General features: G+C 46.2%; 3 protein-coding genes across 9 annotated transcripts; 1 reads left to right on the top strand and 2 right to left on the bottom strand.

The window, feature by feature from the left end:
* Positions 1 to 776: 776 nt before the first annotated feature.
* cant1b (calcium activated nucleotidase 1b) lies at positions 777 to 14,231 on the top strand. Of its 3 annotated transcripts, none has more exons than XM_069139734.1 (6): positions 2,914 to 3,208; positions 5,315 to 5,893; positions 6,103 to 6,243; positions 6,406 to 6,609; positions 7,325 to 7,717; positions 14,133 to 14,231. In XM_069139734.1, exons 1-5 carry the CDS (start codon positions 3,145 to 3,147, stop codon positions 7,693 to 7,695), a joined length of 1,359 nt encoding a protein of 452 aa, XP_068995835.1. In that variant the 5' UTR covers positions 2,914 to 3,144; the 3' UTR covers positions 7,696 to 7,717; positions 14,133 to 14,231. The 3 variants fall into 3 exon arrangements, with proteins under 3 accessions (XP_068995836.1, XP_068995835.1, XP_068995834.1); XM_069139733.1 differs by lacking the exon at positions 14,133 to 14,231 and adding an exon at positions 7,791 to 8,369; XM_069139735.1 differs by lacking the exons at positions 2,914 to 3,208; positions 14,133 to 14,231 and adding an exon at positions 777 to 860 and having other exon boundaries at positions 7,325 to 8,369.
* On the bottom strand, positions 8,439 to 16,176 carry ogal (O-GlcNAcase like). Of its 3 annotated transcripts, none has more exons than XM_069139730.1 (17): positions 15,862 to 16,176; positions 15,655 to 15,706; positions 14,864 to 14,961; positions 14,249 to 14,379; positions 13,790 to 13,961; positions 13,592 to 13,690; positions 13,350 to 13,489; positions 13,124 to 13,262; positions 12,482 to 12,583; positions 12,142 to 12,404; positions 11,879 to 12,053; positions 11,467 to 11,552; positions 9,885 to 9,977; positions 9,714 to 9,799; positions 9,512 to 9,632; positions 9,306 to 9,423; positions 8,439 to 8,836 (listed from the first exon to the last, which is right to left on the bottom strand). In XM_069139730.1, exons 1-17 carry the CDS (start codon positions 15,932 to 15,934, stop codon positions 8,700 to 8,702), a joined length of 2,085 nt encoding a protein of 694 aa, XP_068995831.1. In that variant the 5' UTR covers positions 15,935 to 16,176; the 3' UTR covers positions 8,439 to 8,699. The 3 variants fall into 3 exon arrangements, with proteins under 3 accessions (XP_068995831.1, XP_068995830.1, XP_068995832.1); XM_069139729.1 differs by having other exon boundaries at positions 12,482 to 12,586; XM_069139731.1 differs by lacking the exon at positions 14,864 to 14,961 and having other exon boundaries at positions 12,482 to 12,586.
* An 881-nt stretch (positions 16,177 to 17,057) lies between these two features.
* Positions 17,058 to 27,158, bottom strand: LOC138192338 (peroxisome proliferator-activated receptor gamma coactivator-related protein 1). Of its 3 annotated transcripts, none has more exons than XM_069139667.1 (11): positions 27,067 to 27,158; positions 22,412 to 22,498; positions 22,149 to 22,289; positions 20,295 to 21,819; positions 19,938 to 19,991; positions 19,083 to 19,848; positions 18,760 to 19,005; positions 18,567 to 18,627; positions 18,357 to 18,478; positions 18,128 to 18,279; positions 17,058 to 17,457 (listed from the first exon to the last, which is right to left on the bottom strand). In XM_069139667.1, exons 1-11 carry the CDS (start codon positions 27,145 to 27,147, stop codon positions 17,357 to 17,359), a joined length of 3,336 nt encoding a protein of 1,111 aa, XP_068995768.1. In that variant the 5' UTR covers positions 27,148 to 27,158; the 3' UTR covers positions 17,058 to 17,356. The 3 variants fall into 3 exon arrangements, with proteins under 3 accessions (XP_068995768.1, XP_068995767.1, XP_068995769.1); XM_069139666.1 differs by having other exon boundaries at positions 18,567 to 18,630; XM_069139668.1 differs by lacking the exon at positions 27,067 to 27,158 and adding an exon at positions 26,852 to 27,028 and having other exon boundaries at positions 18,567 to 18,630.
* Between the last annotated feature and the right edge of the window lie 787 nt (positions 27,159 to 27,945).

The raw sequence follows: 27,945 nt of genomic DNA on the forward strand, positions 1-27,945 counted from the left end.
TGGACCAACTGTGGAGAGTTGGAAGAAGTGTTCAGATCTTTTGCTCATGAACGTACCAACACATCAAAATGTGCTATGAAAGCAGTGGGTGGTTATTTGACAGAAAACGATGCATTTTTACAGGATTTTGGAGGATTATTATTATTACAATATTTAATAAAAAACGCACGGTATGCCATGTAAGAAAGCTTCTGGTGAAGCTAAAGTGGTGCTGCCCCTGAATGGAAGAAAACTCTGCAATACAACAGCTGATCCATTACAAGTAATTGAAGCATGAAAATTATACTTAAGTATAACAGCAAATTGTAGCTAAAATAAAAAATAAAGTCAGAAAATAGAAATACTCATCATTGGGTTCAGTGTAGTACTCGAGTAAATGTACAATACTCGAGTAAATGTGCAGTACTCAGTACTCGAGTAAATGTACAGTACTCGAGTAAATGTGTAGTACTCGAGTAAATGTACAATACTCGAGTAAATGTGCAGTACTCAGTACTCGAGTAAATGTACAGTACTCGAGTAAATGTGTAGTACTCGAGTAAATGTACAATACTCGAGTAAATGTGCAGTACTCGAGTAAATGTGCAGTACTCGAGTAAATGTGCAGTACTCGAGTAAATGTACAATACTCGAGTAAATGTGCAGTACTCGAGTAAATGTACAATACTCGAGTAAATGTACAATACTCGAGTAAATGTACAATACTCGAGTAAATGTACAATACTCGAGTAAATGTACAATACTCGAGTAAATGTACTCCGTTACTCTCCGGGTGGGAGGAGCTTAATCGCCGACAAACTTCCGACCTCCGGTCCGTTAAACATGGCTCACGGTGCGGACTTGAAGACCGTCTTAACCAGGTAAGTCGTCCGGTTTCACGACAATGTCGACCGGAGAAACTCTTACTGCCGCCCGGCGTCTTCAACCCGGAGGGTTAAGTCCGCTGACATTAACGTTAACCCGGTAAAGATGAATGCTAGTCGAGCTAGAGGCGCTAGCTGACGTTAGCTACGTGGCTAACGTCTTTAAACGGAACCGGCGTTTCCATCCCGTCCTCCCGGTTCAGATGACGTCGCTGTGAAAACGCGTCAAATACGTTTAATCCTTTTAACTTTTTCAAGGTTTGATGAGTTGGTTTGTTTTTGTAGCTTTCAGTTGGTAAAAGTTTAAAAACTCACCGGGAGCCTTTTTGTTTTCCTGCTGCTCGTGTTTCGTGGGTTCGGGTTGGACTCGGGTTGGACTCGGGTTAGACTCGGGTTGGACTCGGGTTAGACTCGGGTTGTGTTCGGGTTGGACTCGGGTTAGACTCGGGTTAGACTCGGGTTAGACTCGAGTTGGACTCGGGTTGTTTTCGGGTTAGACTCGGGTTGTGTTCGGGTTGGACTCGGGTTGGACTCGGGTTAGACTCGGGTTGGACTCGGGTTAGACTCGGGTTGGACTCGGGTTAGACTCGGGTTAGACTCGGGTTGTGTTCGGGTTAGACTCGGGTTGTGTTCGGGTTGGACTCGGGTTAGACTTGGGTTGGACTCGGGTTAGACTCGGGTTGTGTTCGGGTTGGACTCGGGTTGGACTCGGGTTAGACTCGGGTTGTGTTCGGGTTGGACTCGGGTTAGACTCGGGTTGTGTTCGGGTTGGACTCGGGTTAGACTCGGGTTGTGTTCGGGTTGTGTTCGGGTTGGACTCGGGTTAGACTCGGGTTGTGTTCGGGTTGGACTCGGGTTAGACTCGGGTTGGACTCGGGTTGGACTCGGGTTGTGTTCGGGTTGGACTCGGGTTAGACTCGGGTTGTGTTCGGGTTGGACTCGGGTTAGACTCGGGTTGTGTTCGGGTTGTGTTCGGGTTAGACTCGGGTTGTGTTCGGGTTGGACTCGGGTTAGACTCGGGTTGTGTTCGGGTTGGACTCGGGTTGTGTTCGGGTTAGACTCGGGTTGTGTTCGGGTTGGACTCGGGTTAGACTCGGGTTGTGTTCGGGTTGGACTCGGGTTGTGTTCGGGTTGGACTCGGGTTAGACTCGGGTTGGACTCGGGTTAGACTCGGGTTGGACTCGGGTTGTGTTCTGGTTAGACTCGGGTTAGACTCGGGTTAGACTCGAGTTGGACTCGGGTTGTTTTCGGGTTAGACTCGGGTTGTGTTCGGGTTGGACTCGGGTTGGACTCGGGTTGGACTCGGGTTGGTCTCGGGCCGCCGGCGGGACGGGGTCAAGTAACGATGAATAATCGATGCAAACAAGTTCTTCTGTGGTCGTTCCCACCCGGTACCAATAAACCCAAACAGATGAGCACAGCTGGTTCTGTTGGGATGGGTGATGTGGGTTTCCCAGAATGCTCTCTGTTTGGTTTTCTGTCGTCTTTACACAAATCAGTATATATTCAAGGCCATATTTCAAATGACTCAGTTGTAAAATAGTTCACCAAATAACTTCTGGGTACATTTCAATGAACGTGTACAAATGATCCAATATTTCACCTAAAATCTAATATTAGACAAAAGGCCCGAAACCTGAAGACAGATTTGAGTTTTCTCTTCTTTCCTCTCCCAGTAATCATCTGAGGACCGCTCGGATCAATCTGCTGTCCTTATAAATAAAACTGGATATAGAGTAGATCTGACCAGCTACAACACACTGATGCTTCAGTAATAATGATCTCATCACGTCATATAAAATAATAAGAACCAGTCAGAGGGACCAAACTTGTGCTTTTACTTTAATACTTGAACTATATTTTGCTACTAATACTTTGAGATAGAGGTGTCGTAAACTGAGATGGTTGAAAGGCGCTCCGCAGTAAGAATGGAAATTATACATTTTTCTGTCGACTGAGAAATAATTTCAAGGCCTCAATGAGTCTGAATAGAAAACCTGGAGCGTGTTGTGACCGAACGTGACACGGATGTGTGGAAGCTGTCTCACCACGCTGAACCAGCTGCTGCAGGACTCCTTTTTAAAACGTAAAGCTTCAGTGTGCTCAGCAATCAGGAAGTTCTTCTGTCTCCTCACTTCATTATTAAAACTCAGACTCTCTAGTCTCTGCAGGAAGGGGCTGAAACTTGAGACGCTATAATGGAGAGGAAAAGGAGGAGACTTGGTGAGATCAGATATTCACGTGGGAACGAGGGCTGAAGGGACCTGAAGTTTATTATGGGATGCGTGCGAGCAAGAACAACATGATGGTTGCAGCGTGTTCGGCGGAGAAGAGACGAAGGACGGGTAAATAAAGGAATTCTTCATACATCGTACAGCGAGGCTGTGTTTAGGTCTGAGAGGGGAAGGGGAGCATGGGCCATCATTCAGGACACAATGAGGGCTGTGTGTGTGTGTGTGTGTGTGTGTGTGTGTGTGTGTGTGTGTGTGTGTGTGTGTGTGTGTGTGTGTGTGTGTGTGTGTGTGTGTGTGTGTGTGTGTGTGTGTGTGTGTGTGGTTTAAAGAGCATGTTCGTGGAGAAGTGTGGACTTGTTTAAAGAGACGCTGAAGAGGAGAAATATTTGATGTGTTCCGCTTCATTTATCCCAAATAGCCTCTTGAATAGTTTCATGTTCTTCGAACAGAGTAATGAAGGTCGTCTTCAGCTGCTGTCGCTCTTTAACTGGACAAACTCTCTGTTGCTGTTGTGATATTTAGTTTAGGGATGCCAAATGTTGATGATTTATTCGTGCCATAAGATTTCACCCCGAGACGTTGCTTCAGCTCCACCATTCATTTCTGATTTACAGTCACATTATCAGAACTGAAAGCTTCTGTGTCTGACGTGTTTTTGATTTTTAATATTTAAAGAGGCGGCTTTAAATATATTTTTGAGATGAAGATATTGTCCAGTTCTTACAGTACAGTGATTTAAACTGTAAGCAGCTGTGTCATCACTACGTGACCCGGTACAGGTGGGCTTTGGGAGCTCAGCGATGAAGACCTGTTGCTTGTCCTTCATAGCGGGAAGTTGGAGAGTCACCTCGGCACAAAACAAGCACACCTCTCGTATTTCAGCAGCCAGACCTGTTACCTGCTGGTGAAACTGAGTCATTCAAGTAGAAAGTGGCTCTTTACAACAAATACTACACTGATCTTAAGAGAAAACTCATTGAAGTTTTCTTATCACGTCTCTGTTAGTTCAGTCTGTGGATATCCGCTTATTGTCAGCGTGGTCAGGAACAGTGTTGAACTTTTACTGCCGCTCAGCAGAACTACAGGAACATGTTTGTATCTGCAGATCTTTTATAAATAATGATGCCTAGAATTGAGCTTAACTTGCTTTTAACTTGATGAAAGAGCATTTGTCACTTTTATCTAATGAGCTCTCAGCAGTTCAGTGTTCCCACAGAGGAACCGGGTTCCCCACCGGACCTCCTGGACCAGAACCTCACATCTCCTTATGTGATCAGTGTCGTTAGTAGATGATGATGTCACATATTAAAAACATGGCATTGGCTGTGAAATAGTGCTATGTTGTGTGTTGTTTTTTTTTTTATTATTCTTAAGGCTACTGTATATTTTACAAAACAAACAGCAGGAGAAATGTAACATGGTTCAGAAGGAACACATACTGGGACATCAACAACCATTTTACATTAGTTCATAAAAACAATGTTAAAGTATGCAAGAGCCCAGATATCATCTGTAAATTGGTCAAAAAAAATTAGGAAGTGGAAACCAGAAGAGCAACAAATGAGAGTTTGTCCATCTTTTTGAGTAAAAAGTCCCACAGTCATGTAACACTTTATCACCAGAACCAGAACCAGAGTTCAAACATGTAATCATGAAGTATCTTCTGTTGGAGACACACGTACACACTCTGACAGATTTGTCCTGTTGTTTCATCCTGATTCGGTTTGTATTGGTTTCATTGTTAATGTACCAACATTAATCCGTATTGGTCCTGTTGTAATAAAACCAGCAGAGCAGGGTTCTGGTAGCGGGTCGGTCCCGAGGAAGAACGACGGGCCAGAAACCTACTCAGTATTCTGCCTGAGCAGCACAACAACGCTCTGTTGGGAACAAAGAACAAAAGGAACAAGAGCCTTTTTTTTCCCAAATAGTTGTCTCACCCCCCCAAGTTCAACCTTTCATCTTCTCCAGCTATTGTTTTCAGTATTTCTATTAAAAACATTGAATAGTGTTTGTTGAAATTGAACAGTTGTAAATACAGAAAACTACCACAGTAGCTCATAAAGGACATTGTTGTTATTCCATGTAGTTATTATTTTGAGAACATCCTTAATAAACCTATTCAACTGAATAAAAAGACGTTCATTAAATATAATTAGTATTTCTACAGTTTTCTTCTTTTCCATCCCATCATGCCCCTCTGATGTTGGTTTCCAGGTTGCGGTAGTCGTCACCTCGAGCCTCCAGCTGACACGAAGGATGCGGACGATCCTTCCATGAGCTCGTTCGGTGGGGCCGTCCGAGGCCTCCCTCTGGCCTTGGCATCCATGACGCAAGCCGCCACCTCGGACTCGCGCTTCCACCCAAAATGGCGAGCGATCACCGTGGCAACCCTGCTGGCTCTGGTGCTCATGTTATATCTGCACCGGACGGTGGGGGACAGAGACACCCCCACCAAAGGGTACTATCGGACTCGGGTCCAAGACTCTCGGCAGCCTGGTGCAGGCGAGGACGACGTCCTCACCAACAGACTCGCTGCACGCTACCTGAAGAGGGACAAACCGTACAATGACACGTACCCGCTGAGTCCACCGGAGAAGACGCGGCGCGGCGTCCGCTATCGTATCGGTGTGATAGCAGACCTGGACACGGCGTCACGGAGCTCCAAGGACCAGACGTGGTTCAGCTACATGAAAACGGGTCACCTGACGGTGTCAGAAAGCGGCGACAGACTGGAGGTGGACTGGGATGCTGAGACGGTCACGCTGGAGAGTCACCTGGCTGAGAAAGGACGAGGTGAACGGACACACAGTGTTGTAGTTGGACGTATGTGTTGTGTTAGTTTCTGTTAGTTTCTGAGCCCCGTTAACTCTGAGGCCCCCCCCCATTCACTCTGAGCCCCGTTAACTCTGAGGCCCCCCCCATTCACTCTGAGCCCCGTTAACTCTGAGCCCCGTTAACTCTGAGGGCCCCCCCCCCCCCCCCCCCCGTTAACTCTGCTGCAGGTATGGAGCTGTCTGAGCTGGTGGTGTTCAACGGTCACCTGTACAGCGTGGACGACCGTACAGGTGTGGTGTACAGGATCGAGGGCAGCCGGGCCGTCCCCTGGGTCATCTTACCTGATGGTGACGGCTCGATCTCCAAAGGTCAGTTCGACCCCTTAAAGTCTCCGAGGCTTCGGGGGTCCGACGGGTTATTTCACACTAAATCAAGCTTTCTTCTTCTGACCAACAAAAACCCAACAGGGACCCATTTCAGGGAGAAATCTTCTGCCTCTTCTCATCTCTGTCTTTGCTTCTTCTTCCCAGGATTCAAGGCCGAGTGGCTCGCGGTGAAGGATGAGCAGCTGTTTGTGGGCGGCCTGGGGAAGGAGTGGACCACCACCTCGGGGGAAGTCGTCAACAACAACCCCGAGTGGGTGAAAGTTGTCGGCTACAACGGCGACGTGGAGCATGAGAACTGGGTGGTGCACTACAACGCGCTGCGGGGCGCAGCAGGGATCCAACCACCAGGTGATCACACACTTCCTGCTTCTTCTTTACCGTCTCGTCCACATACAGCTGGTTCTGGATCAGTCTCACTTCTTATTTTAAACCCGGAGGGTGCTGATGTTGTATTTCAACTGCTTTATGATTGTGTCATCGTGTGTTCGGTGTGGCCAGAGGCAGAAGGGAACAGGAAGTAGTCGGTCATCCAAACCTTAAGAAGCCAACATGGCTTTTGTGAAAATCACAGCAGTTCACAAAGTTGTTGATTGAACTGTTTTTTATTAAATATTCGACGGTCCTCGCTCAATGCAGCCCAACAACGTCCCTTCTTTTCTGCTCCCTTCTATTTTTTTGCCCTATAATTTTAAAACTCGGTGAACAAAGGCCGTTTCGCTGAATGAGAAGTTAAACATCCTCGTTAAACGTTAAACATCCTCCTTGTTTCACAGATGAAAATTCAATCGGATTGAACTCTTTTCAAAGTGAAGAAGGCCATTTGTGAGCGGATGTGTTCCACTTTAACAGGAAATGGGAACATGAACAAAAATCAGAAGCCAATTTCCGTGTGATTGTAGCAGTCGGCGTGTCGGTCGGTCGGCTCGCCGCCTGAAAGACCAAACTCAAAAACAGCGTTTAGAAAAGTGGAAGTTTGCAGCGATTACTTTTCACCCACGTTTACACCGAGTGTCTAAACCTCCTTCTGTCTCCTCTCCCTTCTACGACTCTCCTCTTCCTGCAGGATACCTGATCCATGAGTCGGCAGCTTGGAGCGAGCATCTCCAGCGCTGGTTCTTCCTCCCTCGCCGCGCCAGCCACGAGCACTACGAGGAGACGGCGGACGAGCGGCGCGCCACCAACCTCCTGCTGTCGTGCCCCGCCGACTTCAGCCAAATAACGGTGGGACACGTCGGCCCGCTCAACCCCACCCACGGCTTCTCCTCCTTCAAATTTGTTCCCGACACGGACGATCAGATCATCCTGGCCCTCAAATCGGAGGAGGACGCCGGCCGGATCGCCACCTACATGATGGCGTTCACGCTAGACGGCCGAGTGCTGATGCCCGAGAGCAAGATAGGAGACGTGAAGTACGAAGGGCTGGAGTTCATCTGACAGCTGCAGATGAAGAGTCTCGGTATTACATTTCTTCTCAGTTTCACTGTGACCCAAAGTGATATATTTCATAATTGTTGGGTCATTTTTAACAGGCTGAAGAGAGGATGAAAAGACCGGAGAATAATGTCATCAACAACAGGACAAGATTTTCTAATGTCTTCAAGCCGTAACTTTCATATCAGCGCTCCTGGATCTGTCTCGTTTAAACCTCCAGGTACGCAGCCTGGTTTGAATCAACACTACTGATATCCCCGAGGATTGTGGGTAAAAACGCTTGTGAATTAGCAGCCGTCAGTCCGTCAAACGTCAGATCGTGTGGATCTCCTTCTACTACAGACGAACTCTGCTGGTCGGACACTCAGGAACAAAGCAAACACGCAAACACACCATGCAAAGATACGTCTTCACAATACTTGAAATATTAAGCCGACACACTGAACTTCCTCTTATTATCCTGACGTAGTGGGTCACTTGGTTTATAATCAATTTCTGCTCCATGAACTACAAGTTATTCTCAGTGGGTTAAACTCACACATTTTAATACACCAAATACTTTAAGCTTCTTAAACCAGAGAACAACAGAATTACCAGCGTTTTTATTTAAAGATTAACCATTAATATATTCCCTTTGTATCCTGTCAAAGATCATTAAAAGTTCTGGTCTTGTTTAATTGTTGTTGTGTTTGATGAGTTTTCCACTAACAGGGATCAACATCTTTATTGCGCTGGATTAAAATATTTACTGAAAAAATTACCACTTCACATTTTTTAATTTTCATGTCTACAAAATCAATAGTAATGCATTATTATTATTTTTTTTTATTATACAGCAGTTTAAATTTAATGAAGCATTTCAGCTACAGATTATCTCATTAAACAAAAAAGACATTTATAATAGGCTGGATTATTTTATCATCCTGCCAAATCTGCGATTATTCACACAGTTACGTCTCGAAATCAACTCAAACCTGAGGAAAAAGTCCCCGTGGAAAAACCCTTGTTCACAAGCTTGTTGCCATGGCGAGGACGTCCTGAGGTAGACCGACCGTTCGTATAGGTTTGAAGGAGCCCAGTTTAGAATAAAAGTCGAGCATCTTCTGATCGCTCTGCCTCACCTCACAGAACACGCCTCTGGACCCTGAAAGGAAAATCAGGACGTGTTCAATAAAGACGATGTTTTAAACACCCCAAATAATCTCCGTCCACTCAGCCGCTCTACACGTGTAGTTAAAGAACAACTTGTATCTAAACAGAAATAATCACAGGCAGCACACGTAACAGGTGTTTATGCTTTGAAACTACTTCAATTCTGTTTCAAGAACAAATGAAAAGCAGATTGAACAGCAGTTTACAATAACAGGCCCACCGAACAGCTCCCCCTTGTGGTCATTTGTTTGCCTGATGAACTGCAGTTTTAGAAGTTCAGTGCTGGATCGGATCAGTGGAAGGGACACTCTGCCTGTGATTGGATGTTACACTGCAGTAGGGTTCGTTTTGGGGACCAGTTGGCCGCCAGTGAAGCGACCAATCACAGCAGAGTTTAGAGCTGGCATCCAATGGGCACCAAGCTTCCATCAGCTGCATCAGGAAAGAACAAGTTCACCTACCGCTGCTCCTGATGGAGGACAACAGCTGACCAATCATACGCTTGGCTGGGGACGCATCGGTGACGCGGGGGAGCACCTGTACAGCAACCAGGGAGGGGAACTCCTCACTTACTGCCCTCTAGAGGTAGGAGAGGAACTACAGTCATGTGATGCTGCATTTTATGGTCATCTTGCGTTCTGGAAACAAACACGTTGCATTTCTCCACCTGAATCTTGGCTGCAGCTGGTTTGGCGTTAGTGAGAGCGAGCGCGTAACCGCACATCCCGACCTCATCCTCCAGAACCAGAGCACACCGAGGGGAGGGGGGCACGTCACCGGCCGACAGGCTGCAGGAGTTCACAGGTGAAGGTGAAATGAAGCTGCTAACAACAGAAATATTCTGGATAGAATAACTGACCCGGTGTTACCTGTCGCTGATGAGTGGAGGCTGTGCCATCAGGGCAGCTTCGCCTTCTCCGCTCTGCATCTCCCTGAAAATCCTCTGCACCTCCATCTGAAACAGGAAACCGTACCGAGTTACAGAACTTCTGGATGTGGATTAAAAGGTGACGCAATGTGTGAGGGTCCGCCATCCTCACCGTGTCCTCGGGGCAGTAAGGCCGTATGGAGTACACCGACGTCATGGCAGGACGTCTGAACAGGTCCCTGTTTCCATGTCCAGGTAGCATCCTCTGTAAGTACGCACATACACTATATTATTAGAGCCCGATGGTGAGAAAGCCCTGTTGTTATCCAAGTGATTATTATGATTCTCCGTAAACAACTGCATTTTTGGAGGCTTTATCATATTCAAAAACTCATGAAAGTTGGTACACCCGTCTCTCCTGGTGAAAAATTTGCTATTTTAGTGGGAGTCGAGAGTGGGCGTGGCCAAATGGCTCGCTCGCGCCCCCTAAACAGATGCCCCGGCGGCTCCATTTACCTCCATGCATGAAATTCGGTGGACGTGTATCACACCTAGACGTACAAAAAAGTTATATTGCACCATTACCTCAACTCAACAGAGAGTCCGCCACTTTGAATTTAGTTGCCATTTTTGGCGATTCGCACGTTGTACTTTAACAAACTCCTTCAGATTTTGTCGGACCGACTTCAAATTTAGTCTGTGCACTCTGAACATCTTTGGAATTAAAAGTTATCATAAGAATTTAAAGACTTTTTTTTTTTTTCATATTTTGGACATGATATAGTATAATCTATATCTGTAGTTAGAGCAGTTGCCTCAGTGAGAAGTAACTTGAGGCATGCATGTCAGTTCAGAAAAAGGTCATACTCCAAAAAGTCATGAAAAGTCAACCAAAATATCCAAAGTATGTTGTCCAAAATATTCAAAGAAAAGTCATATCGTCCAAAAAGTGCCCCAAAATTCATTTTTGTAGAGTATAGAGTTGTATAGTATAGAGTATACAGTATAGAGTAGAGTATACAGTATAGAGTATACAGTATAGAGTAGGGTATACAGTATAGAGTATACAGTACAGAGTATATAGTATAGAGTATACAGTATAGAGTATACAGTATAGAGTAGAGTATACAGTATAGAGTATACAGTACAGAGTATATAGTATAGAGTATACAGTATAGAGTATACAGTATAGAGTAGAGTATACAGTATAGAGTATACAGTACAGAGTATATAGTATCGAGTATACAGTATAGAGTATAGAGTATATTGCATATAGCATATAGCATATAGTATAGAGTATACAGTATATAGTATACAGTATATAGTATAGCCAGGGCGATGCGGCTAAGTTTGATGTTTGGCTGTGACACAGGAAGTTGATGTTTAAGGTCAAACGATGCTCCAAACCTCATGAAACTTTGAACTTGTGTCAGGCACCAACTTTCATTCGTTTTTAAAGATGTTAAAGCTGCCTTTTTTTTTAAAAGAAGAATAAAGAACAAGATCGAGAAAAAAAATAGAACTGCAAGCGGGAATATGCCAACCCTCACGTGCTGCACGTCGGGCATCCAGCGGCCCCGACCCGTTGGATCCCCGACGTGAAGCTGCGAGGGCTGCAGATCACTGCTTGCAGTTTTAATTATTATTATTATTATTATTATTATTATTATTATTATTATTATTCCACAAGTCAATGATCTGTAAGAATGTTTAAAAGATGAAGAGGCCTCGTATGAAATCAGTGTGCTGGTTACCTGGAACTCTCCAGAGAGGCCTCCTCTGAAGCCCCAGGGTTCAGGGTCATCTTCCAGTAACTGGGCCGAGGGTGGACCCGACCCACCTACGGGGCACAAAACACGCTTCAAGCTGTAGTAGGATCAAAAGCGGGAAATTGGTTTCTTTAACCCCCCCAATTAACTCCATTTGAATCTCCACGTTTGCAAAGTTGGGAGTTTCAGGGTTAAAAATGACTTAAAAACCTCGTTATTTTGCACATAATTAGATTTTTTTTCTTGAGAGTTCTGATATAATCCCGTTATGTTGGAGTCCTCATTTCCCCTTTGAACATAAACAGGAAATCAGGAAGTCCAGATTTCCAAAAAAACTGTGCCGGAGGAGTATGAAGCTTCACATATACGAGATGGTCACAGGAAGGCGTCGTCTCACCCAGCGTCTTCACGTGTGCTCTTGCCAGGCCGACGCCACTCTTGATGTCACAGATGTAGTTGTACAGGTCGTACAGGATGCTGCGGTTCGGGGCGTTCGACAGGCGGTTGAACATCTGCACCACCGCATCGCACATGTCGTCGAACCGCTGCGCTCTGGAGCGCCACTCCGCCGTCTGAGGAACACCAGCGAGCGAGACGTCAGCGTGAGGACAACGCGCACGACATTAATCTGCATTTGGGGAAAATAGAACCGATATTTACTTTGTCGGTCTCTGCGGTCCCGGCCGGTCTGTGGTTCCTGAGCCAGTCCAGCTCCTGCAGCATGGTCCTGGCCGTGGCCCCGTGTTCGTAGGGCAGGTAAAAGAGGTCCGACAGCAGCTTCAGGTCGTCCGTGGTCAGCGGCTCGGCGGTGTAGAGCGGGTTCTCCCCGGGACCGGGAACGTAGGAGATCTCGCTCACGTCCGTCTGCATGGGCTCCTCATCGGACGAAGCTTTCTTGAGGCGAGTGGCAGGACGACGAGGACCTGGAAGACACAAAGCTCTGACTCACTTCTTCTCTACGTGATATAATGAAACCGTCTTTCCTGAGACTGCTAGTTACCTCCTGGTTGATCCGTGCTCATGAACTCCTGCAGCCAGTCGGTGAGGGCCAGCGTCAGGGCTCTCTGAGGGCTGTAGGAGGCGTCCTGCTCCTCAACGCCTGCTGCTGGAGGTCAGAGACGCAGGCAGACGGTGATGGAGCTCTGTGACCCGACGATGAGCCTCGTTGTAATAACACAACATATTTCACAACCTGAACCGCCAGGCCCGACTCCATCAGATTATTGAATTACTTCAGCAGGTTTCAGAGGGTCGGGCTCTGCGCTGCAGTGGATGAATGAACTGTGCAAAGGGGCGGGGCTTATTACACAGCTGTAGGTGTGATGTGTGACAGAGATTACAGAAGATGTAAAACAAAATGAAACTAAACCCTGAGGAAGTTTTGGTGAAACAAGCGTCAGGTGGTTTTTATTCAGTGAGCAGCTGTTTTATAGCGACCGGGTCAGATTTAGACGAACGTGCTTGTTTCTCCAACATTTCAGGCAGCGACTGGTTTGTTCCTGTATAAAAATCCTCTTTACGACTTCATTTCCACTTGATCAAGATACTCCTTGCATGATAACCAACTTCAGAGCAAAGTCCTGTTTTTTTGGCGTTTGTAGAAAAGTAAAATACTTTATCGATCAATCAAAGTAAAACTCACCCATCTCCACGTCCCTCTGTCCTCCGTCAGCTTTACACCACGTTGCCAAAGTGTGGATGGCCACGAAGTTTGAGTGAAACTCACAGTTGGGGTTTGTGAGGACTCCTCTCAGTTTGGGAATCAGCTCAGTGGGTCGGTCCTTTTTTAAGAGAAGATAACGTTACAGATGCTGCGCTCAGACATACACACAATACAAACACTGTTATTATAAGCTATTAAAATATACCTTATAAGGTCCCAGGAAGAGCCTCTGGGGGTCGTAATCGTTGGCATGAATATTGTCCCAGATGACTGGTGCCCTTTTCAGGACAGAAGACACCTCCTCGATGGATTCAACAGAGATTTTGTGGGATACCACTTTGGGACCTAGCCACAACAAATATGCGTGAGAGAACGGTATCGCTGATGACTTCTGGGAAATTTAAGATGATGGCAGCAGGTTGAAGCTGCAGGTGAGCGCGACCTCACCGGTCCACAGCACGTCGATGCCCGGCAGCAGCGTCTCTCCCACGGTCTGCAGGTAGGAGGACCGGGACACGCTGGGAGTGCAGAAGGCAGCGCAGTAATCTGCAGCAACAGGGCGGAAGGAGAAAGACAGAAAAATGAACTTTCTTTTCTTCCACGCCGTCGTCTGTTTCTACTCGCGTGTCACTTTCGCAGTCTGACCTGTTGGACAGAAGAGGAAGGTCTCGGGTTCCTCTAAGTGCTGGTACACCTGGTTGGTGATGGCCACCTGAGCGTGGGCGAAGGAGCTGAACGCCTGCCGATCGGCCGGACACATCTCGGCCTCGATGTCGTCAAAGAGTAACGAGAAGGACCTGCAGCCGAAGCCCCTCACCTGGAGAGGAAGGAAGAACCACGGCCACCACAAGTCAATGATGGATCATAACGTTGAACTTAAAGTTTACACACGTTCAAATGCATGTTACTTCTCTGTCACTGTTGTCATGCTGGAAAGAGTTATTCCACCAGAATTAAACTGATCCGGTTTGTGTCTGTTTTACTGCAGTGACTTTCCCATGAAGTGTCCTAAAGAAACCCTTCAAGAGCCATAAAGCTGAATACAACCGCCGGTTCAATGATCTGTAGCGTCCTGCTCCACCCGTCACCTTCACACAGTCCCACCTGATCCAGCTTCCTCTTCAGGGCAGCGACTTCTTTGGGGTTGGAGAAAGTGATGTCCAGACCGGGCGAGATCGCGTAGATGAAATCGACGTCGTGCTGTTTGGCTGCTGATATCAGAGCCATCAGTTGTTCTGGTGCAAAGACATGATGAGGAAGAAAAAGCTGTTCAGCTTCCAGCTCACAGGAAGAATCAGAAGAAAGACACAACAAAGAATGTCAAATCAGCACTTTTAGTTTTCAATACTGTTTTGTCTGATGGTGAAATGTATGAAAATGTACAAATATAACAGTGTGAGATGGTCAAAAGTCCACCGACCGAAACGGAAGCAGGAAAGCTGAAACACATCCTCACTGTCGAGGCTTTCATTTTGGTTTTTGATTGAATTTTTGTAACTTTGCTCCAAAATTAAAACCCAGAATTAAAATTAGAACATTTGTAATTTAATGAACTAGATGATGAATTCCTGGAAGGTAAGAAAACAACACGTTCATACCACAAGAAGTTACTTTCCATTCAGACCTTTCAGAATAACTATGAAAATATTCATATTTCAGAAGACCGTCATCATCCTCCACTTCCACCAGAGGTTTGTGATTTGGGAGATTGAGACCCACCTGCCTCCTCAGCCGAGTACAAGTCCCTCCAGTACATCCTGTGTTTGTAGTCGTCCTTCGGGGCGTACAGGTACGTGTTCAAACCCCACTTCTGCTGCCTGTCAACACCAGCAACCGTCCATTCATTCATTCAACCTTTATTTATACTCGACATTGAGGTTGACCCTTGTTTACAACGACATGGAGTCATTTACAGAGGAAAGAACCAATAGAAACAACGGCAGTGATCACAGCAGTAAAACGAGCTGATGGAGATGAGATTGTACCACAGATTAGATTATAGTTCATCATTTAAATGTCAGATGAACGAAGATTAACCTGAAAGAGGAATTAAAATCAACAAAAACATCAAATAAGAAAGTGATAAGAAGCATTAAATTATAAATCATGTAGTTTGAGTAGATAAAACGGAGTAAAGTACAGTTATATAAAATGATTACAATCAAAGATTTAAACTCAAACTTTGGAAATGTGTGAACAGAATAAGTGAACTGATTTTAAGGAGATTCTGTATTTTGTTGCAGGAGTCACTAAAGTTAAAAGCAGACTTTCCAACAATCACTACTGACCATGAAGTCACACGCTGGGACAGCGGATCAGACCGAGTTTTGTATGAAGCCAAGCAGGTTATTTTTTTATGATCAGGAGACCTCTGCTCACATTAAAGTTAAGATATAAATTCTTATTTGCATAATAATATCTGGTCACTGCTGTTAGTCTTCATCATGAAACCCAATCCAGGCCATTATTTTCACTACTTTTGAAAAATGTGTACGTGCATTTCCACACACCTCTGAAACAGCTCTGTTCTTTGCTCCATAGTCCACGGACGCCCATAAAAACCTGCAACAAGCAAAGGTCAAGTTGTGTTCCACATTATTCCAAAAAAACATCTTTACATGACAGCTGGAGGCTCAACGTGCAGGTTTACATCTTGGTTGGACCACCAACAGGGGTCTGCGGGTCCACTTTGGGCCCCCGGACCCCAGTCTGCTCACCTTCCACTACGCCGCTGATGAAGCGCTTGGTCCCGGTTCGGCTGTGCCTCTCGGCACCGCCCGGTTTCGACATGGTTCGCTGCTGAGTTCAGACTTGTCGTCTCTTCTCTCCTCTGAGACTCGGACCTGTCAGTCACCTCCTTTCTTTCCTTTCCCTTTTATTGCAGCGTCTTCTCGCGCCTGCGCTGATCAGGCTTTTTTAAACGTTGCGCAACATGACGCCGACATGATCTGAAGTCTGCAGCTGTAAACACGCGAATAAAAGACAATAAAAGACAACTATTGTTTCATGATGACTGAAGTTCACCTCTGATTCAGACGCACGTTGAAGGTGTCCGACTACCGGGTGGACGTCTTAAAGAGACAGTGTCCCCGTGTGTTAGGAAAAATAGTAACTCATTGTCAGTGTGTAAATTAAGTACTACCATGTGTGCAAAGTTTCCTTTGGTCTATGTGTGTAGTAGTTGAAAGGTCACTACTACACACATAAATCACGAATTCCTGTCTGGTAGCACACATCATCCCCTCGGAGGAGGAGGAACTGGCTTTAATTTAGTAGAGCACGTAGGTTAAAAGAAAACATACCCATAAGGTGTGAAGAGCATTGAACCCCTATGCACTCACGTTATACAACATGTGCACATACTTATAGGAATGTAATCACGTGATGTTTTATAACCCCATGTATACAATAAAAGGAGCAAAGAGGGAAGTCTGATTCGGAGTTGGCTGATGCCAGGTGAAGAGCTTACAACTCGAAGACCTGCACGGACTTCCCTTGCTGCAAGTAAAACTCAGATTTGGTGCCAAGCTTTGTGTTTGTCTGACTGGGTTTGATTCTTATCCTATCAGCGCTATGTTACGGTTCTGAACCCAACACCGTGACTTAAAGGGACAGTGTCCAGGTGACTTAAAGGGACAGTGTCCAGGTGACTTAAGGGGACAGCGTCCACGTGACTTAAAGGGACAGTGTCCCTGTGACTTAAAGATAGTGTCCACGTGACTTAAAGGGACAGCGTCCACGTGACTTAAAGGGACACTTCACCTGAAAACACAGGCAAATACTCTAATTGTACCACATGTTCTCATTAACTACATCCCTAAATTTAACAGGGCCATTGTTAGTGGGATTTGTATGTCGTGTGCTTTACTACAGATGACATGTAAAAATGTCTGCGTGACAAATTATCACAAAAACCAGTAAAAAAATTTTTATTTTTAATATATAAAACTTTACCAGTGCTATGGAATGCAACCAATCTTGTGTTTTCAAACGAGTACATGTTAGTTTTATACATCCAAATCTGCATGCGTGTAAAGAGTGCTACATATCTGTACATATAAACTGTACATATGAAAAATGCATGCATGTACAATTAATTAAGAATAAAAAAAATAAAATAAAAAAAAAAAAGTTTGCTACACAGGAATGAGCACGATGCTCTGAGGTGATCGAAAACATGCTGTTCTTCAGCTCGGTGTCGTCCTCCCTCCGCTACCTCTTCAATCCTCGCTGCGCCTGTTTCAGCAGCGAATCAAAGTCCAGGTCCTCAAACCGGCTCTTCGATGGAGACGCTTCGGCATCTCTGTTGGCGTCTGAGGAGAAAAGGAACATTTATGGTTTCACTTTTATGCTGAACGAGTTCAGGCTTTGAGATCCCTCAATAAACAGCGTTAATGCTTCGCAATAAATACACATGTTCGGTTCCTTTAGAGGGCAAAATCGAAGCGGATCATCTTAACCAAACACGTCATGTTATACGGCAAGATCATTTAAAATGATTGATGTGTTGTTGTTTAGATGACAGCGTTTATCACGTGAACAATAATCCTGCAATTTGTGAAGCATTCAAATGTTTAAAAATAAAGTTCAGTTACTAAAGTTAAATTTTTTCACATTTAATAATGAAGTCATCAGATTTAAGGAAAGTGAAACAGAAATCTGCAGCGACACCAGAAAATATCCAAGAATTTAAGTGGGCTTGTGCTGAGTCAGTAATAATCATTTACCAACATGACATTAAAGGCTCATCGAACAGTTTCAAGATGAACTTGAATGAAGGGAAACATTCTCCAGATCCACATCATTAGAAACTCATCCATCTGAAAGTTACTGCAGCTGTTGCAGATGATTGACAGCTTCTCAGCAAAAGGAAAACATGGGAATGATGAACTAGTTCTGCAGAAGGTTTTCAGGGCATTAAAGTATTTCTGTGGTTTTCCAGGACGTGTGGGAAGTGTTTCCTTCAGCGTCGTGTTGTCTCACCCAGATCTGCGTAGTGTGAATTACAGAACTGACGTCTTCCACCAAAGCAGATGTCAAACGGCATCTCGTCAGGCTTCCGTAGTTTGCCGCCGTTGTCGATGGCGGCGAAAGCGTCTTCGGTGTTGTAGAAGGTGACGAAGCCGTAGTGATCGCTGGAAGAAGCAGAGACGGACGTTGAACGCAGAACAGCTGATGAATATGGAAGCGACGAGACGCCGTCCTCACGTACCCTCGATCTCTGAAGTGCAGCGACACACATTCCACGTCTCCGAACTGAGAGAAGCGCTCTCTCAGCTCGTCGTACGTCATCGACCTGCGGATGCGGCCGACGTACACGACTCTGCGCTCGTCCTGCGTGAAGGATGAAACATCGTGAGATTAATACACGATTAATAAAAAAGATAAAACAACACCGACACGTCCGCCGGCTTTCACTCACGATGGCTTTCAGTTTCTGAATCCGGATCTCGTGCTCCCGCCGGAGCTTCCTGGACTCTCTGCTGCTGCGGTGACGATGATGACGATGACGACGATGATGACGATGATGAGAGGAAGATGGAGACTGAAGTTACACTCTTCAACTGACCTTTAAACAAACACGTGATTTGTTTTACTAACAGCCATCAACTGACCTGCAGACATCCCTCCACCGCCGGCGGCACACGTCCGAGGACGGGGACCGGGACCGGGACCTGGATCTGGACCGGGACCGGGACCAGGATCTGGACCAGGATCTGGATCTGGACTGGGACCAGGATCTGGATCTGGACCGGCTGGAGTAGGAGAGCCTGTAGCACCGAGGAGGGGAGCAGGAAACGGAGGACGAGGAGGAGGACGAGGACGAAGACGAGCTGCTCTCTGAACGCTTGTGATGAAGTCTGTGAGACGAGACGGACGTTAAGATGAAAACGATGAAGAGAAAATCAAACCCACGACCCAAACCGAGCTTCAGTACCTCGATCTCTTCGGAGAGCGCGCCGCCGAGCTGTAGGAGGACGAAGACGAGGAGGAAGGTGAGCTGGAGTCGGACCGCGGGGATCTCCTCCGGTACCTCCTCTTGTCCCGGCCTCTGACGGGCGGACTAGGAGGAGGAGTGGGCAGACTGCAGGCTGCCGTCTCCGACAGCAGCAGAACTTTGTGTGTGGACGGTTCTGCCTCCGACCCGGTCCGGAGTCGATGCACCTCAGACTTCGTTTGTCCGGCTGATGTCTGTTTTTTGCCTTCAGCGGCTGCACATGAGTTCTGGATCCTCGGCTCCAGTTGGGTTGTAGGAACCTCTCCGGGTGAGGAAGGGTTAGTTCTGTTTCCCGGATCCACAGACCCACAATAATCGTGATCAGAGGAAATATGAGAGTACATGTGAGGGGCGATCTGAGCAACAGGCAGTTCTGCCGGACCTGCGTGCGTCCTGCGGACCGGTAACGGACGGGGCTCTATGATCTGGATGGCCTTGGACGGAGCGTTTCTCCGTCTTGCAGGCGTCTCTTGCCGGCTGCTGAGGATGACTTCGGTGCGGAGCGGCTCCGGGACGTCCTCGTCCTCCAGCGTCTGAAGGTCCGGCAGCTTCCCGACGGCTTTTTGCGTCCCGGGAGTTTCTGAAGTGCTCAAAGTTTCCCGAGGCTCCGCTGAGGTCCCGTCTGGTCCCGCGGGCCGACGTCTGTCCGGGTTTGAAGGGGAAGCAGCACCGACCGGTTCGGACTCACAAACTCTCTCCTCTTTAGCTGGAAGAGGAAGAATTAAAGAGGTTAAACAAGACGGGCCATCAGCATCCATCAACACGGCGTCAGCCATCAGTCATGTGACTTCCCACCTTGTGTTTCCTCAAACTGCTCCAGCAGGCTGGTCAGATCAGACGCTTCGATTCCTGACGGACGACAAACAGACGTGAAACTCTTTATTGACATCACAAACACTGATGGAGCTTTGGGGCCTTTATTTCAGGAATATGGGATTTCTAGTGAGTCTTAGTTCAGCATCCAGACTGGGATTATAACACCAAGCAGCACCCATAAAGCTCAAATATGAACGTAGCATATCTTGTTTGTGTAATTCATCACTGCCTCCAGCCAGTTATTAATTACCAAACCTGTCTTCTTCTGGCTAGTTCCTGAAATGTCAAACTGCCTTCAGGTCAGATGAAGTCCACCTGCGTGTCTCCACAGTTTACCTGAGTCTCCTGCTGCGCTCTGCCCCCTGCAGGCGGGTGGAGGAGGTTCTGGTTCCTCCGTCAACTCCTCCTCCTCAGATGAAGCAGCGTCTACGGGAGAAGATGGCTGACTGACGTCTGGCGTGAAGGATGGACTTACTGGTCCCACTGCGTCAGGACTCGGCGACTCTGGACTCTTTGGTACCAGCTGGGTTTCTAGTTCGTTACACTTTGTAGAGACGTCCGAAAGTTTCTCCGTGAACTCGGTTTGGACTTCCTGAGGCGGCGCCGTGCTCTCCGGGTCACCGTCCTCGTTTTGTAACGACGCGTTCGGCTCCGTTGGTTTCAGTTGGTTTTGGATTTGGTGGATTTGGTGCAAGCGTGTGGTGCTCTGCGGGCCGGACTCTCTGCTGGGCCGCTCCACCGTGGACTCTGTCTGGAGGACCGGCAGCGGGAGGAGGACCGGCAGCGGGAGGAGGACCGGGTTTGGAGGATCACTACTGAGTCGTATCGGCTTCTTGACGGGACTTTTCTTGCTTTGGGACAAAGTGACATTTGGGCGATCTGGCAGCGGACTCGCAGGCGAGATGACTTTGGATTCGGTCCGCGGGCGCTTTAATCCGCCGCGGCGTGGATGGGTGGGCGGTCGGGTCTCTGAGGGTCCGGGTGGAGCAGCAGGACTGGAGGAGATGCTGGAACCAGCCTGGTGGAGGTCTGGAGGAGGGGGCGTGGCCTTTGGTCTCCAGCTGCTCCGTTTCTGCCCCTGCAGACACAGGATGGGGATCAGCTCCGTGGGCGGCTCGGAGACGGAGGGCCACTTGGTGGTGTAGTTCCCCTGTTTCTCCACCAGGGGCTGCCTCTTCTGGCGCAGCTGCCGGTACTGCTGGAGGCTGAGTGACTTGGCCTTGGTCTCCCCTCTGAGCGGCGGCGCCTCGGCCTGTGAGGACGACGCCGGCTGTTCGAGTGACGCCGACTCAGCTTCACTCGTCAGATTCTTCTCGTTCGTTTTTGTGTCCGCGGGTTGAAACGAAGCCACCTGAACGGCGCCGAAGCTCACCCTCTTCTTCTCCCTGGATGGAGGCGCTCGGCAGGAGGTACCGTTCAGCAGCACGCTCTTCAGGAGCTGCCCGTTCTCTTTTCTCTCCACCTCGTCCGCCCCCATCGTCTCTTTGACGGGTGCCTCGTCGTCAGACACGACGTTTATCTCCTCGTCGCTCTCCTCGGTGGGCTTCTCGTACCTCCACACCTCCTCCTGGGAGAAGACGGTGCGGTCGGTCCTCAGCTCGTCCTCCACGTGCAGCTGCAAGCAGTAGGGGTGCATGATCCTCACCAGGCTGACCAGAGAGGTGGAGCTGAAAACCTCTACTTCGGGCTCTGCCTTCTTGTTCTTTGGGTGAAACAACATCTGGTTTTGCTGTTTGAACATCTGCTTCAGCCCGTTCGTCTCTGTTTTGGTCTCCGGGTCCTTTTCTGCACCGCTTTTTATCGTGAACGGCACGTTTGGCGGTTTGGGTCGCGGTCTGAGTCGGTGGACGAGCGAGAGCTCCTGGAAGGGCGAGAGAGTCTGAGGAGGTTAATGATGGGTGACGGCTGAGCGACCGTCAGTGTCTTTGTGTTATTATATTACCAGTAAGAGTGATCATCAATAAATGATCAATTCATTTCTCTTTTATGACTCATCTTAAATGCAGCCATGCTGGATATGTGTCAGGACCAATGGGACGTCTCATACTGTGTAATAATACAGGACTCCCAATCTGTCCAAGGAATCATTTTCCAGAACATTTCCAGTGAATTATTTAGGTGACATCATTGTGGTATGTCGGGTGTTTATTTGATGAATGTATTGTGATGTTTAGAGATTTTTCTGCCCACCACCGAGTCGTCTCTGAGCAGCCGGGTGTCCGGCAGCGTGTCGAAGGGAGACAGCGTCCCGTCGTCGTCCTCCACGCTGTCCAGCATCTCCGTCAGGGCGGACAGGAGAGTCTCACTCTCATCCTCCGCACCGTTCTTGCCCTGAAATGAGGAAGCAAATTAAATTTTTATTTGATTTATCAGTAAAAATTCAACCACTTGTGAACTTTTTCAGACTCTTGGCGGCGTTCCTCAGATCGTTCAGGTGAATCTTCAACTCTGACCTCTGCTGCAACGCTGGAGTCTTCAAAGATCGCCAAGATGGAGCGATCCACGTCTTCTCCTTCCAATGCACCTCGACTCAGCACCAGCTGCACAGAAAGAGAATAAAAGATCAAATATCTCATTATATCATCCTTACAGCGCACTCCAAGAGGATTCATCGATTATTAAAAGAATCGGTGATTAATTTTCATCCCGGCAGCTGTTGAATGTTTAAATATGAAGAGCTGCAGACAGACTGCAAAACATATTTGAGGTGCAACACTGCTATAACATGTATGTGGAGGATACAACACTACTGTAACATGTATGTGGAGGTACAACACTACTGTAACATGTATGTGGAGGTACAACATGTATGTGGAGGTACAACACTGCTGTAACATGTATGTGGAGGTACAACACTACTGTAACATGTATGTGGAGGTACAACATGTATGTGGAGGATACAACACTACTGTAACATGTATGTGGAGGTACAACACTTCTGTAACATGTATGTGGAGGTACAACACTACTGTAACATGTATGTGGAGGATACAACACTGCTATAACATGTATGTGGAGGTACAACACTACTGTAACATGTATGTGGAGGTACAACACCACTGTAACATGTATGTGGAGGTACAACATGTATGTGGAGGTACAACACTGCTGTAACATGTATGTGGAGGTACAACACTACTGTAACATGTATGTGGAGGATACAACACTGCTATAACATGTATGTGGAGGTACAACACTACTGTAACATGTATGTGGAGGTACAACATGTATGTGGAGGTACAACACTTCTGTAACATGTATGTGGAGGTACAACACCACTGTAACATGTATGTGGAGGATACAACACTGCTATAACATGTATGTGGAGGTACAACACTACTGTAACATGTATGTGGAGGTACAACACTGCTGTAACATGTATGTGGAGGTACAACATGTATGTGGAGGATACAACACTACTGTAACATGTATGTGGAGGTACAACATGTATGTGGAGGATACAACACTACTGTAACATGTATGTGGAGGTACAACATGTATGTGGAGGATACAACACTACTGTAACATGTATGTGGAGGTACAACACTGCTGTAACATGTATGTGGAGGTACAACACTACTGTAACATGTATGTGGAGGTACAACATGTATGTGGAGGATACAACACTACTGTAACATGTATGTGGAGGTACAACACTTCTGTAACATGCATGTGGAGGTACAACACTACTGTAACATGTATGTGGAGGATACAACACTGCTATAACATGTATGTGGAGGTACAACACTACTGTAACATGTATGTGGAGGTACAACATGTATGTGGAGGTACAACACTGCTGTAACATGTATGTGGAGGTACAACACTACTGTAACATGTATGTGGAGGATACAACACTGCTATAACATGTATGTGGAGGTACAACACTACTGTAACATGTATGTGGAGGTACAACATGTATGTGGAGGTACAACACTTCTGTAACATGTATGTGGAGGTACAACACCACTGTAACATGTATGTGGAGGATACAACACTGCTATAACATGTATGTGGAGGTACAACACTACTGTAACATGTATGTGGAGGTACAACATGTATGTGGCGGTACAACACTGCTGTAACATGTATGTGGAGGTACAACACTACTGTAACATGTATGTGGAGGTACAACATGTATGTGGAGGATACAACACTACTGTAACATGTATGTGGAGGTACAACACTTCTGTAACATGCATGTGGAGGTACAACACTACTGTAACATGTATGTGGAGGATACAACACTGCTATAACATGTATGTGGAGGTACAACACTACTGTAACATGTATGTGGAGGTACAACATGTATGTGGAGGTACAACACTGCTGTAACATGTATGTGGAGGTACAACACTACTGTAACATGTATGTGGAGGATACAACACTGCTATAACATGTATGTGGAGGTACAACACTACTGTAACATGTATGTGGAGGTACAGCATGTATGTGGAGGTACAACACTTCTGTAACATGTATGTGGAGGTACAACACCACTGTAACATGTATGTGGAGGATACAACACTGCTATAACATGTATGTGGAGGTACAACACTACTGTAACATGTATGTGGAGGTACAGCATGTATGTGGAGGTACAACACTTCTGTAACATGTATGTGGAGGTACAACACCACTGTAACATGTATGTGGAGGTACAACACTTCTGTAACATGTATGTGGAGGTACAACACTACTGTAACATGTATGTGGAGGTACAACATGTATGTGGAGGTACAACATGTATGTGGAGGTACAACACTTCTGTAACATGTATGTGGAGGTACAACACCACTGTAACATGTATGTGGAGGATACAACACTGCTATAACATGTATGTGGAGGTACAACACCACTGTAACATGTATGTGGAGGTACAACATGTATGTGGAGGTACAACACTTCTGTAACATGTATGTGGAGGATACAACACCACTGTAACATGTATGTGGAGGTACAACACCACTGTAACATGTATGTGGAGGATACAAAACTGCTATAACATGTATGTGGAGGTACAACACCACTGTAACATGTATGTGGAGGTACAACATGTATGTGGAGGTACAACACTTCTGTAACATGTATGTGGAGGATACAACACCGCTATAACATGTATGTGGAGGATACAACACCACTGTAACATGTATGTGGAGGATACAACACTGCTATAACATGTATGTGGAGGTACAACACTACTGTAACATGTATGTGGAGGTACAACATGTATGTGGCGGTACAACACTGCTGTAACATGTATGTGGAGGTACAACACTACTGTAACATGTATGTGGAGGTACAACATGTATGTGGAGGATACAACACTACTGTAACATGTATGTGGAGGTACAACACTTCTGTAACATGCATGTGGAGGTACAACACTACTGTAACATGTATGTGGAGGATACAACACTGCTATAACATGTATGTGGAGGTACAACACTACTGTAACATGTATGTGGAGGTACAACATGTATGTGGAGGTACAACACTGCTGTAACATGTATGTGGAGGTACAACACTACTGTAACATGTATGTGGAGGATACAACACTGCTATAACATGTATGTGGAGGTACAACACTACTGTAACATGTATGTGGAGGTACAGCATGTATGTGGAGGTACAACACTTCTGTAACATGTATGTGGAGGTACAACACCACTGTAACATGTATGTGGAGGATACAACACTGCTATAACATGTATGTGGAGGTACAACACCACTGTAACATGTATGTGGAGGTACAACACCACTGTAACATGTATGTGGAGGATACAACACTGCTATAACATGTATGTGGAGGTACAACACCACTGTAACATGTATGTGGAGGTACAACATGTATGTGGAGGTACAACATGTATGTGGAGGTACAACACTTCTGTAACATGTATGTGGAGGATACAACACCACTGTAACATGTATGTGGAGGTACAACACCACTGTAACATGTATGTGGAGGTACAACACCACTGTAACATGTATGTGGAGGATACAACACTGCTATAACATGTATGTGGAGGTACAACACCACTGTAACATGTATGTGGAGGTACAACATGTATGTGGAGGTACAACACTTCTGTAACATGTATGTGGAGGATACAACACCACTGTAACATGTATGTGGAGGTACAACACCACTGTAACATGTATGTGGAGGATACAACACTGCTATAACATGTATGTGGAGGTACAACACCACTGTAACATGTATGTGGAGGTACAACATGTATGTGGAGGTACAACACTTCTGTAACATGTATGTGGAGGATACAACACCACTGTAACATGTATGTGGAGGATACAACACTGCTATAACATGTATGTGGAGGTACAACATGTATGTGGAGGTACAACACTTCTGTAACATGTATGTGGAGGTACAACATGTATGTGGAGGTACAACACTTCTGTAACATGTATGTGGAGGTACAACATGTATGTGGAGGTACAACACTTCTGTAACATGTATGTGGAGGTACAACACTTCTGTAACATGTATGTGGAGGTACAACACTACTGTAACATGTATGTGGAGGTACAACACTACTGTAACATGTATGTGGAGGTACAACACCACTGTAACATGTATGTGGAGGTACAACATGTATGTGGAGGTACAACACTTCTGTAACATGTATGTGGAGGTACAACACTTCTGTAACATGTATGTGGAGGTACAACACTACTGTAACATGTATGTGTTGGGACGGCAGACTGTTCATGTGTGTGTCTGTATTGAAACATGTTAAAATCAGAGTTCAGACAGGAAACAGGACGTCAGAAAACGCAGCTTCATCCGGACGTCAGCAGGAACAAACTGTCCGGAACACAAACACGATATTAAACATGTAATCAAACCGGTGATGACGTCAACTAACGGGTCATTAAGCTGTTTCCGGACCGACCCGGTCCAAAAGCGGCGGGCTGATCGATCACGTCCCCGGTCATCACCACCTCGGTAGTACTACGAGCCCGGCGGAGCCACGTGTCGCCATGCGCGCTAGTGGCCTCGCGCGCACCGAAGCACGTAAGAACCGAACCGAGCCGAGCGGCTCGTTTGATGTCGGGTGAACTAAAATGAGGAAAGCGGTACCTCGTCGGCGGTGCTGCCGGCCAGAAAGTCGCTGTCGCCGGCGTTTAAAGCCCCGTCTTTCCCCCTCCACCGCACCGCCATCTTGCTCCTCCACATGGTCCGCTGGCAGGCCGGACGGAGACACGTGGTCACCCTGCTGGGAGCGCGCGGAGAGCACCGACCTGGGATCAGCCGGGAACCCCCGAGTCCGTCACAGAGAGGCCGCGGGCCGGCAGGGACCAGACCCGAGGTCGGTTTATCTGTCGCGTCGTCCTCATCAATTAGTGACTGGTTTTTATCTCGTAAAATACTTTTTTGTTGTTGCTACAAATTCGCATTAATTAATAGATCAAAGATTCACTTTTTTTAATTGATTATTTGGTTGATAAAATTTACGAAAATTAAAGGAGCTGTTCTTTACATTTCTCATACAAATAGTTTGTTTCGGTCTGTTTTCATATCATGTTATTAGCATCAGTAAGTCATATAAATCAGAATTTATTGTTGGAACTTATAATGAAGATTCTTTTAAACATTTTTATGATATTTATTTACTCCTCAAAGCGACACCTAGTGGCCAAATCACACTGGTTCAACTCATAAACAGATAATACGTTTATATTTAACCAAATACATCTCTTTAGATTTAAATAGCATTTCATTTTTAAACTGCAGCAATTTACAAAGAAGCTTTTCAACAGTCAGATGCTGCCTCATTTTATACAATGAAAGACTTGTTCTGTTTTGAGAGCACTAATGGTGTTAATGTAAAATCTCATGTTATAATCCCTGAGAGTTTAATAAAAATATCAGCGCAAGTATTCAACCTCAGCAGCATCATAGCATGTTCGACATATATATTAATAATAAACTGCATTACTCCAATCATCTCTCAAAGTG

This window comes from Embiotoca jacksoni, unplaced genomic scaffold, assembly GCF_022577435.1.
Source record: "Embiotoca jacksoni isolate LCO1_2020_lvr unplaced genomic scaffold, fEmbJac1.0.p SCAF_85, whole genome shotgun sequence".
NCBI classification, from domain to species: Eukaryota; Metazoa; Chordata; class Actinopteri; family Embiotocidae; genus Embiotoca; species Embiotoca jacksoni.